At 32.2% G+C, this 12,500-nt stretch overlaps 2 protein-coding genes across 2 annotated transcripts in view; both read right to left on the reverse strand.

The window, feature by feature from the left end:
* Positions 1 to 5,682, reverse strand: part of LOC125034119 (daf-12-interacting protein 1-like) — a 29,552-nt gene extending 23,870 nt beyond the window's left edge. Inside the window, exon 1 of the mRNA XM_047625762.1 lies at positions 5,644 to 5,682. The gene's annotated coding sequence lies outside the window, so the exon portion shown is untranslated. The remainder of the gene's footprint in view (positions 1 to 5,643) is intronic.
* A 4,252-nt stretch (positions 5,683 to 9,934) lies between these two features.
* The window catches only part of LOC125034168, a 2,888-nt gene continuing 322 nt past the window's right edge, over positions 9,935 to 12,500 (reverse strand). Inside the window, exons 1-2 of the mRNA XM_047625849.1 lie at positions 12,385 to 12,500; positions 9,935 to 11,382 (exon numbers count right to left, since the gene is read on the reverse strand). The exon at positions 12,385 to 12,500 is cut by the window's right edge and continues 322 nt beyond it. Coding sequence (XP_047481805.1) covers positions 11,024 to 11,382; positions 12,385 to 12,397 — 372 coding nt within the window. The 5' untranslated portion in view covers positions 12,398 to 12,500 and the 3' untranslated portion in view covers positions 9,935 to 11,023. The remainder of the gene's footprint in view (positions 11,383 to 12,384) is intronic.

The following is a 12,500-nucleotide window of genomic DNA, read 5'->3' on the forward strand; positions in this document are numbered from 1 at the left end:
AAACCAACTTACGTAATTATAAATCAATATTAATCAGCTGGTTTATCATCAACATACATGTAAACAGCTTATACACGTAAATTTACCAAGAATTTACGTGTGTGTTGTCTATGGCTGAGGGAACAGTTAAGTAAAATTTAGGACAGATCTCCATGGTAAATAAATGTATTTTAAGGTGTTTAAACTATGCTAAAAGAGTGACAGTCATGACAACGGATATGCTAATCACTAATTGTATGCTGGATTTTGGGGTAAAATACCGTAGATTTCTCAAGAGGAAAGACGAAGCATGATTATCACTAATGGCAAAGTCAGCAGTGTTTTTGTATATATTACAGTTGTTATTGTTTTGCAGTTGGTATAATCAGGAAAAGAATATGAGCGGAAATATTACAGATCTGTTTTTTTTTTTTTTTTTTTTTTTTTTTTTTTTGTTAATCGTCGTATCATTATCGTTATCTTATCATGTTCATGATTGTAATTTCTGTCTTAATTATTATTATTATTATAAGTTTTATTATTATTGTTATTACCATTATTATTATTGCAGTTGCTGTCATCACCACATTCACTATCACATTCACCACCATCATTATAAATTCTATCATTATTATTGTTATTATTATCATAAATATTTTTATTACTATCATTGGTAGTAGTTGTAGTAAAAGTAGAAGAAACGTTGTTATTATTAATATCATTATTATTATTAGCATTTTTATTATTGCATCATCATCACCATCGCCACCACCATCATCATCACCATCATCACTACCACCACCATCATCATCACCACCATCATTATATATATTTTTTACATTATTTCCATATCATCAAGATTATCAAAATCAGATGACGATACAATAACCACTCGCAACTCCGCCATTGTATATCCATCATATGCAAATACTGATTGTTTCATATTTATTATTCATTGATGTCTATCTGTTGATTAATAACTATAGGTCGTTCCTTGAGAATAGAATTCAGTTTTGATTTTGATAATGGTAATAAGGATAACAATAATGATAGTGATGATAATAATAACAATATTGATAACAAGTATGGGAACAACAACTACAATAATAATGATAATGATAATGATAGTAATAATAATAATAATAATAATAATAATAATAATAATAACAGTGATAATGACAATAATAGCAGTTATAGTAGAACAATAATGATAATATTAATTATAATAATAATGAGGATATTAATGATAATAATAATAATGATGATATTAATGATAATAATAATAATGACGATATTAATGATAATAATAATAATTATAATAATAATTCTGGTCTTAATGAATGAATTAATAACGATGATAATGGTAATGACAGAAACGATAATGATCTTATTAATCATGAAAACAATGACGATAACAGTGATGTTTAATGCTAACCACAACACTGGTACTAATACTCCACCAGTCGTGTTTCATGGTTCATGCTTTCATTATGAATATATTTCCTTGTTTTGTCATTCAGTTTGCTCGTCATTCTTATTTCCTCGTCCCACCTGCCTTCGCTTTCTCCTCCCGTTCTCCCTCTTACATTTTTCGTTTTCAAATATCTCTGTAGGTGCTGCTGTTGATATTTATTAGGATTATTGTTATCGTTATCGTCATTATTACTATTATTATTTTAATCATCATTATTCTCATTATTGTTGTTACTGTTATGATGAATATGAGAAATATTATTATGATATTATTATTATGGGTGTTATTGTTGTTATTATCATTACCGTTTTCTTTGATAATATCGCTGTTCGTTATTTTATTATAGTGACCATTACCGATAATTGTTACTATTATTGGTATGATTATTATCGTTATCACTACGTCATTATTGTCAGCTTCATTTGTTTTATCATTATAATGATAATAGATACGATGATGATGACAATAATAATTTTTTTTCCCGATTACTGTTCATGGCATGATGACGACGGTTATCATCGTTATCATTGTTATGATTACTTATATTGTCATTTCAGCATCACTATCGTTGTTGCTATTGTCATTGTTGTTATCGTCACCATCATCATCACCACATCATCATTATCATCATCGCCATCATCAATATGAAAATAAGACCAACAATGCTCATTATAATAATGATAATAGTGTAAATAATGGGTAAAAAAAAAAAAAATACTTGATAATATTACTAGTGACAATGATAACAACAATAATCGATCAATTAATAACAATCCAACTTCTACATCCGCTGCTAAGATCACCTCACGAGAATACATATAAACTCATTTCACGTATCACAATCACGGTCGCGATTGTATAAAAAAAAAGTCGCATCATGTGTTGGCGGATGTTCTAACGTGCACAAGTCTTGTTACTCATCACTTTTATTTTTACGTCCGGGAGTAGAGGTAATGATAATAATAATAATGATAATATTAATAATAATAATAATGATAATAACTATAATAATAATAATAATGGTGATCATAATAATAACTGATAATAATAATAATAATAACAATAATAGCAATAACAAAACAACGACGATAATAATAATAATGATGATAATAATAATAATAATAATAATAATAATAATGATAATAATAACAATTACAGTATTAATAGTGATGATCGTAATGATTGTGATAATGATAATGAATGATAATGATAATGGTAATGATAAAATGATAATGATAATGATAGAAACGTTAAGTAAATTTCGTTTAGTGCATGGGCAATGGTGGGTTAGATTTTGTTCCGGCCAAAGAGTTTCAGAAAACGCGACTACGAATGTTATTGATTATTATAATTAATGTAGGGGTAATTATGATTATGACTGATTAAACAGATATTAGGATAATTGATGTTGAAGGGATACTGATCCTGGAAATGGTATTAGTAATGACAATGATAATGATGTTAATGAAAAAAGGCAGGGTTAATGAAAGAGTAACAAATAATATAATAATAATGATAATCATAATAATGATAATCATAATAATAATGATAATCATAATAATGATAATGATAATAATAATGATAATCATAATAATGATAATGATAATCATAATAATGATAATGATAATAATAATTGATTGTAAAGATAATAATAAAAATGAAAAATAATAAAATAATAATAATGATGATAATATAGTTATTATTGTTACAATTATTTATGATGATGATGTTTAATACTATCATCATTTTTATAATGAAGATGATAACATTGATAATAACGAGCAATTTCATTTGAATACAATAGTATCAACACTAACGATAATTTGATAGCAATTTTAATACCAACGATGGTAACTGATTTTTTTTCCATACATTATTTTCAGTTATAATCTCAACTCTTAGTCTTCATACCAAAAAGGGAATGAACTGTGCCCAATCGTCCAGGAATTGTTCTTTTGTTTATCTGATCCTTTGCCCTTCTGAAAGCTTGTGTGCGTCACTACCTGAGCTACAAAGTGCGCAATTTTGCAGCAGATTTCATAATTTCACCGTTCTCATTGCGTTTGTTTTGTTCTTGTTAAAGTGTTAGTGTAAATATCATAGGACTGTATCCGGGCGATATAGGCCTATGCAAAATGAGGATGCAGTTATTCCCCCCCCCCCCTCCCAAGGACCACAATTTTAATCTTTTTTATACTAAATTAAACTTATAAAGGTACAGTTATAGTTTTCAAATGTCTCTAGAATTGCTATTTTTCCTATTTTATTTGTTCACGTCGCTCGCGGCCTCCGGGCTAGTACAGTGGTAACGTGTCGGCCTCTCATCCGAGGGGTCGGCGGTTCGCGCCCCGCCCAGGCGCGAGAAGTTGCAATTGTCGCCTGGAGGTTACTGCTGTGACTGGGCACCACGGCGGGTAAGGACTAAGACGAGTCAGCACCAGCTGACACACGTTAGCGAGTCGGCATTAGTCGACACAGGCCGGGCTCCCCTCATTGGCATAGCCCGGGCGAAGCTCAGCTTCGCATATCGGACTTATCCTTACGTCGCTCGCCTACCCACCCTTGCCCCCTCACAGGAAAAAGCTGAAATGACGCCCCTGTTTGTATTGATAAAATGCTGCTGCCTAAGCTACACAGGGAGAAATTTTACAACACGTAACTTTTAGTAATTTTACTGTTCTTATTACAGCGTTTAGTTTTTTTTTTTTTTTTTTTTTTTTTTGTTAATTAAGGTGTTAATGCAGATATCATAGACCTATATCTTCCAGTTGTAATGTAAGATCGGGAAGCTAGGTTAGTTTTATATTCCTGTATTGATAAAATATTGACATAAATTTAAGTGCCCTATACCATTTGTGTTTTTTCCTTCACTTAAACAATGAGAAAATCTTTACTGTTTAGGTTCACCGCACAGTTTACAGTTTGAAAGTGTAACAAGGTTTTCTTCGTTAAGTTGTAATTTACGAAATATTCTGTTATTGATATTGTCATCAAAATTATTATCACTGTCATGATTGTTATTCTAATTATCATAATATGATTTTTATTGTTTTTCCCCCTATTATTGTTATTGATATTATCATTATCATTATTATCATTATAATTATCATCATCGTCGTCGTTGTCGTCGCCATCGTCTTTAGTAATAGTATTAATTTTTTTATTATTGATATGATTAATAGTATTATCATTGCCATGGTTGTTGTTTGAAACATTATAGCTATTGCAAATCAGATACTTAAAATGTGGTCTTTATAATATCACCACTCTTAATATAAGCAATGTAAATACATAAAACTGGCCATTAACGTCAGCAACTGATCCTGAAAGACTTGTCTGTTTATTGAGACAAATGAGATTTATGCAAATCAAAACATTTATTGTTTAATATTTTCGCTGGAAAAAAGTGATTTCCCTTCCCTATTCAATCAACAAACCATCATTTTGGACTTGAAATTATGCATATTCTCAAGTTTATAAATACTTTACACATGCAAATACCAATAAACCGTAAAACTCATTTTTTTTTTTTTTTTATGAAATGAAAAAAGAAAAGAAAATCAGAAAGCGTTTCTTGTAACGGTTAACCTGATCATACTGACGTCATCGAGTGAGCTTTTCTGGGAATGGCGTCATATACCTCGTGAGAAATCTGTGCTTGTCTATTAGCCGTTTTTCCAGACTGTTTTGATATATATTTTCATTGTTTTTGCACGTATGAATGTATGCATACTTGTAGGTTTTGTTGTTTTGATTGTTAGCAATATGGGCATTGGGCTTTTTGACCCCAATTGCGATGGGCGATGACGTCACTGCACGATTTCCTTACAGAGAATGTTGAGTCCATAATAGCACGAATTAACGAATAAGTAAAGGAAACTACTTGAGCCTTTTTTCAGAGGGAGTTCATCAGCATGCAGATCTAAATCTTGTACTTTCTTTAAGATTCGAATATAAATAAGATAAGAAATATTATACACAAACATTTCCTTCCGACACCACCCACCGTTACGCGCCAATTCACCACAGAAAACCGAAAGATAAACAGAACTCACCCCTAAGGAGACCCCAAAACCACAAACACACATACGAACAAATGCAGATAAACACACTTAGACACTTAAACACACTTAGAAAATGGAAAGAAAGGTAGAAAAAACATAAATATCTCTTTCCCTGCATTGACTTACCTGGTCCGTTCTCGCTCCCAGCCATGGCGCAGAACCAATACAAACCCTTGCTTTCCTTACTGGTTGACCTTCGTTGGGCGGGCGGGGGCGGGGGTGGGCGTGGGGGTGGGGGGCGTGAAGAGGGGGTTGAAGATGTGGGTGTGAAGAGGGAGGGGGTAGAGGAGGGAGGGGGGTGCAGGAGGAAGAAGAGGAGGAGGAGGAAGTGGAAGGGGAGGAGGTGAAATGGGAGGAAGAGGAGGTGGTGATAAGAAAAGGTGATGAATTTGGGGGAAGAGAAGACGGATATACAGAAGGAAGAGAAAGTGGACTTAAGGAAATGGAAGGAAGAAGGGGAAAATGGGAAGAAGAAGGCATCGTTCGGATGAGGAAGGCATAAAAAAGGCATAACTGCAGAGTGAAGAAAAGAAAGAGGAGAAAGAGGTGGAAGAAGAGGAGGAGAAGGCGCATGAGCTGAAGAAGGAGAGAGAAGACACAGAATAAGGCAAAGGAGAAGATAAGGAGAATAGAAGAAGCGTTGATGATAATTAGTCACAGAGACATGGTGCCTGAACTCACTAAAAAGCCATGATGGATTTACTGCAAGATACTGAATCCGTGTTCCAGTATTTTTTTTTTTTTTTCTCGAATAACTTATCCATACTTTTCTTAGCATTATTCATCTTAATCCATTACGTCTTCATCTTGTCATAATTTTTTTGAAAGTGATAATCATTCATCTTTTTTATTATTCCACTGAAAGACAGTTATACACAATAACTGCATTACCTGAAATTTATGAGTTTGTTTTATGAGCTTTTTGAGAATTCGCGCGAAATTTTGGCTTCACACAATGCAGTAATTAAAGTTAACGCGTGACGTAACTGCACAGCAAAACAATGTTATAACCTTGTTGAAGACTTGAGTATGCATTGACTCGAATATTTGTAATTCTAAAGTATGTGCAGTGTATAGACTGCTCAAAAAATATAGTTTCTGCGAACAAAGTTTGAAAAATGTCATATGTCAGGCAACAATGAAGTCACATATTTTGTCACATCATGACAGTGACGTCATTTTCGCATTTGTCTACTCTTGCCCGAAGGAACAGTAATGGGAGATTCTGTCTTTTGGAGTAAAAATTGTTCTATATGTACATTTTTTTAGGAAGCTTACATTTGTTGTTTAATGAATTTTCGTTGCGCAATGGACAATGCACATACTTATAACTATCTTAAACACATACAAAATAGTCAAATCCAAAAGCCGCGCTGAGATATGGTCCGCAAATCACGTTTCACTGACGTCTAGCGAGACAGAACATAGGTGTGTGTGTGTATATATATATATGTGTGTGTGTGTGTGTGTGTGTGTGTGTGTGTGTGTGTGTGTGTGTGTGTGTGTGTGTGTGTGTGTGTGTGTGTGGTGTGTGTGTATTGCATATATGCAATGTATGTATATGTATGAATGTATGTATATGTATACACACACACACACACACACATATATATGTGTTTGTGTGTGTGTGTGCACACACACATATATGTGTTTGTGTGTGTGTGTGTGCACACACATATATACGTATATATATACACACATACATATATGTGTATATACACACATACATGTGTACATATATACACATGTATATGTACATGTAATATATATATATATATATATATATACATTCATAGACATACACATACATATGTATATATATGCATATGTACATATATATATATATATATATATATATATATATATATATGTATTTTTATATCCATCTATCTATTTATCTTTCTATACACACATTCACGCATATATAAATATATAAACACACACACACACACACACACACACATATATATATATATATATGTGTCTATATATATACTCACACACATACATATATATACATATATATATATAGAAATGTATATATACGTATGTATATATATATATATATATATAAATAAAGATTGATAGATACGGACACATAGATACATACATGAATACATATATACAAACATATATATATATATATGTATATATATGCATACACACACACATAATGAATATAGAAATTTAAAGTATATATATATATATATATATATATATATATATATATATATATATAGAGAGAGAGAGAGAGAGAGAGAGAGAGAGAGAGAGAGAGATACATGTGCGTACCTTCACCCTCGTGCAAAAAAATCCCTGTCTGTCTAGAACATAATGGAATCATTTGACGTTAGAAGGTCTCTGAAATTCAAGGTACATTTTTCACGATCACATTTACAGGCCTATGGAGCAAATGAGCGGGTTAGTAATTGATTAAAACCCCAAATGATTGCACGATAACCCTCTACAGTAAAGAAAAAATGTGATATGGGATTCACCTACCTTCAGAACGGAAGGGTCATTTAATCAAATAATCAGTTAAGTCAATGGAGGTATTTGAAACCCCAACCAGGACAACGAAGGAACAATGCTTCATCAGGCGGTAAATCTGAGATCTTTTTCATTTCACATTCATTACTTTTCATTGTCTGCCCTCAAGTTTGTTAGTTTTTTTTTTTTTTTTTTTTTTTTTAATCTACAAACATCAATTACTCCCACTTTATGTACAATCTCAAAGTCAAAGAGCGCGTTTATCGCTAAAAGAAAAGACGCCACATATATCAAAATAAGCGACAAAAACAATATATGCAATCAGACCGGGAATCAGATTTTACAGTTCCTCCCATTAAGTCATTTCATAAGGCAAACGAAACCTTTACATAATCCCACTGGAAAATAACCCTTTCTCGAATAAGAGTTGCTGTGTCAAACATATTCCAGATAGAAGTCCATGTAACTTCTCAAAGAAAAAGTTCGCTCATGGTACTTTGTAGAAAACTGCAAATATACTCGATTTATAATCACTAAACAGGAGGTTATTAAACCATTCAGCTGTGGCAGCCTACTCTAATGTCAGCATTTGGTTGCAGTCTGGGGCAAGTGCAGTTCCCGACCTTCTTTGCTTGTAATTCCAGCCAACGTATTTATATTCATAATACCCTTGGAAAAATCTTGGAAAAAGCTCATTTTATGAATACATGAATATGCAGTATGTTGCAACAGAAGCAGACTATGGCTGCCGGCTTACTAATTAAAAGGTTCGAATCAGTAAAATCTTTCTACAAAACATGAATCACAAACTGATACAGCAGGAGGTAATAATTGATCAAATACATTATCGCCTCTTGGGATCTAGCCTAATATTGAGAGTAATTGGATCCCACATACCGAAGGAGTGTCTCCATTTTGACCAAGAAACCACAAAACTGCATAAAACACAGACCTCTGGTGCTCAAATGCCAAGCAACTGGACATAACGATACGAAGATACGATACAACAATAAAGTATTTACATACACAGTGTATCAATAGTATACTAAAAATTATATGTATGTGTATATCTACAGTATATAAAACGTATATATGTGTGCACACACGCACATACATATATATTTACGTTTGCACATGCATATACATCTAAAAGTGTGTCTGTGTGAATATGCAATTTACCGTCTTGTTTTAAATACGCCGTGATCCCGGCCACCCTTAACTCCGCCGCTTCCACACCTTTTTAGCCTCGTGCACTGGAGCTGGGGCGGGATACTCAAAACAGTTTACAATGTTGTATCTCACATCGGAGCAGTTACAATGTTGTAACTCCTCCGAGGGCCATACTCGAAACAAAAATAGCCGCCATGTTATGACGTCACACATTGTAAAGTACCTTGTAAGTTACAACTGCTCGGGAGCTCTTGTAAGCGTTTCAAACCGGATATAGTGATTGTTTATATCTCGATTGCATAGTCGTCATAACTTATATAGCCTTCATTTGACTACACACTGCCGTTTTATATATTTAATACACCGGAAAATCTAGATATTCAGTGTTTTCTTTGCCTTCTTTACTTAATTGTTGTGATTTAAACATATTGCAAGTGCTAACAGTGTTGACAGACGACACACCCAATATGGAGTGGGTGGCTGCTTATTTTCATGATCGAGCTTTACAGCGTGAAAGACATTATAGGAACCCCTTTGCATGTTAATGATAACCAGTTACTGCGGTACTACGGATTTCCAAGACATGACATTTTGAGGCTCTGTGAGGTGTTGGACCTATACTCAGGAAGAACTAGGTTACATACATACTACCACATCCTGGAAGTAGTGATTTTACTTCTCTATTTTTTTTTTTTTTTTTTTTTTTTTGTATGAATCATTGTATACTTGAATTATTTTTATTGATGGAACTCTTATCAATGCACATTAAAATTGAATAAGTAGTAGTTTGAATATGCAAGAAGAAATAACTGTTATTCAAGATCTAGGGTAATTATAATCAAGCATTAAAAAGTAAAACTTTATTTCAGACTGTGATTATAAAAATATAAGACTGGTAAGAAAAATACCATAATGATACATCACAAAAATAATATGAAAGTATCTACACATACATACAAAGCAATATTGCTCAAAAGTACAAAATGTAAGTTACATATTTTTGTCATGGTGCTTTATGACCACAAGACAGACCACAACCAAAGTTGGGTTGCCTTAGAAGTGAAATAAACAAAAATCTTTGGAAGCAAGTAATTTCAGACATATAAATGTACAAATAAAGAAATATAACATTTTTAAAATACGAGTAAAGCTGTCCCTCAAAGCTTAATTACTACTGGTATGTTAACCATAAATATTAGAATAGCAATAAGTATATATTTGCTTTCTTCCTCAGCCTACAACATCAAAACCAGAAAAATAAATTAAACTTAAATACAGCTCTGTCTTAGTATCAACAAATAAAATCAATCTTAATTGACAGCAGAACTATTATAGTTTAACTTTATTATTGCCATGTGTAAACAACAAAAATGTGTTACTTCCTTAACCTAAACGGAAAATATATAACCTATGCAGAAACCAAACAGTGCACCTGTCAGAATTTTGAAAAAAATGAAAATCATTTTTTTCCTAAAAAAATAATAAGATCCTGAATTCCCTCCCTATAAAAATATGATTCTTCCAAACTGGATAATATGGTCTTAACCTATATCATAAAACCAAAATACAATTTTCACAACCTCAGTGCAAACATTAATGCGAACAAAAAATAAATAATATATAATGGATTTTTGCCTTAGTCTGTACTGAAGAAATAAAGGAACTCCGAAATAAAGACTTATTTTAGACTTAGTCTCTCAAGCAATAACTTAACATTATGACTTTGTTAAAAGTACAAATGCCTATCACAAATTAATGTCAACTGTGTACTATAAATGGGTAGATTAAGACTAGAATTGAATGGGAGAAAAACTAAAATATTTCATCATTTGATAAAAATAAGAACTTATGCCTTATCTTTTATAACACCAGCAATTGTTTGTAATGCTGATGCAATGTCTTTTACTGAACTTACAAGCTGTTTCAAGTGAATTTCTATATTTGCTTGTATCTGAAGCATGCCAGGCAAAATTCTCCTTTCTTCTGATCTTCTGCTATGACCATGCCTGCTACCTCCATCCTGAGCGTCACTGTCTTCTATTAAAAAAGGAGGTAATTTTGAAGAGTAAGTGTGGTCCATTGACACAATGGATATTGTCATTTCTTGCTCCTCTGGAGTGCCCTCATCCAATGTTACAACAACTTTCGAGTCTGTTATGACCTGAGATGCTATCCCAGATGGCCCAGGAGTTGGTTCTGCAACATCTAAAAAATGCAAATCTATATTTTAATTTTTATAATATACATTTCTTGAGTCTGATAAGACAACACATGTATTAAACTCCTAAACCGACATATATCAGCATACAAATCATTTTATGCCTGAGTAAGCAATGTTAAATCCAATATTATAATTATGTTATGATGTGATCTGAATTATTAAGCTGATATTTATTTATGTATGATTTGCAACTTGATGAGTCAAGTTTGCTATTTTTAATTAAGTCAAAAAATAAATATCTATTAGAATACATTTATGAAGTTGATTTAAGAAATGACTATTCCTATGTATTAAAAACTAATAATAATAATGCAAAACGAATAAGATCCGACATGTAATACTGCTATTATTTACTTGATGAGTCATATTTATTTTATTTACTTCAAAAAATCCATCCATTAGACTACATCTGTGAAGGATGATCATATGGTGAAAATTGTTCTTATAATTGTAGATGTTTCAGGAAATAAGTTATTTTTAAAATCAATAAACACTCAGAAACTAAATAATACCAAACAATTAAGATTATACATTTAATATTACCATTCTTTATGCTATATTGTTGGCCTTTGTTTAATCAAATTTCTAGATTTTTTCATATAAGGGAAATGCATAGGCAATTACTACGATATTTCTACATTCTATTTTCTTTATGATAATATGCTTTATCTCCATATTGTGTTATGCATCAGTGAGTGTACTATCATATTGCACTTGATATTACCCTTACATTACTTTGAGTAACTATGTCATGGATATTAAAAAAATATCCATGACATGATTTAGATAATAATAAAAAAAAAGTGGTACTCACTCCTACTTCAACTATTCTGTGACAAGAATATAAAGTTATTATATGACATGTACTGTTTTTCCTATACTCTAACTATAAAGGATAAGTTTCAAGCACTTGTGACTAATTTCAACAACTCATGTTGGCGGTACCTTAAGAATGTACAGAACAAAATTTACTTTTGAAATCTTACCTGTTCCTCCCATGTGTTTTTCCTCTTGTGCTGCCTTTTTTCCAAGCTGCTCTTAGGTCTGCGAACTTCCTACGCCCTACATTCACATTCCTCGGTACGCGAGCGACAAGACTCAC

Source organism: Penaeus chinensis, chromosome 17 (assembly GCF_019202785.1).
Source record: "Penaeus chinensis breed Huanghai No. 1 chromosome 17, ASM1920278v2, whole genome shotgun sequence".
Taxonomy (NCBI): Eukaryota; Metazoa; Arthropoda; class Malacostraca; order Decapoda; family Penaeidae; genus Penaeus; species Penaeus chinensis.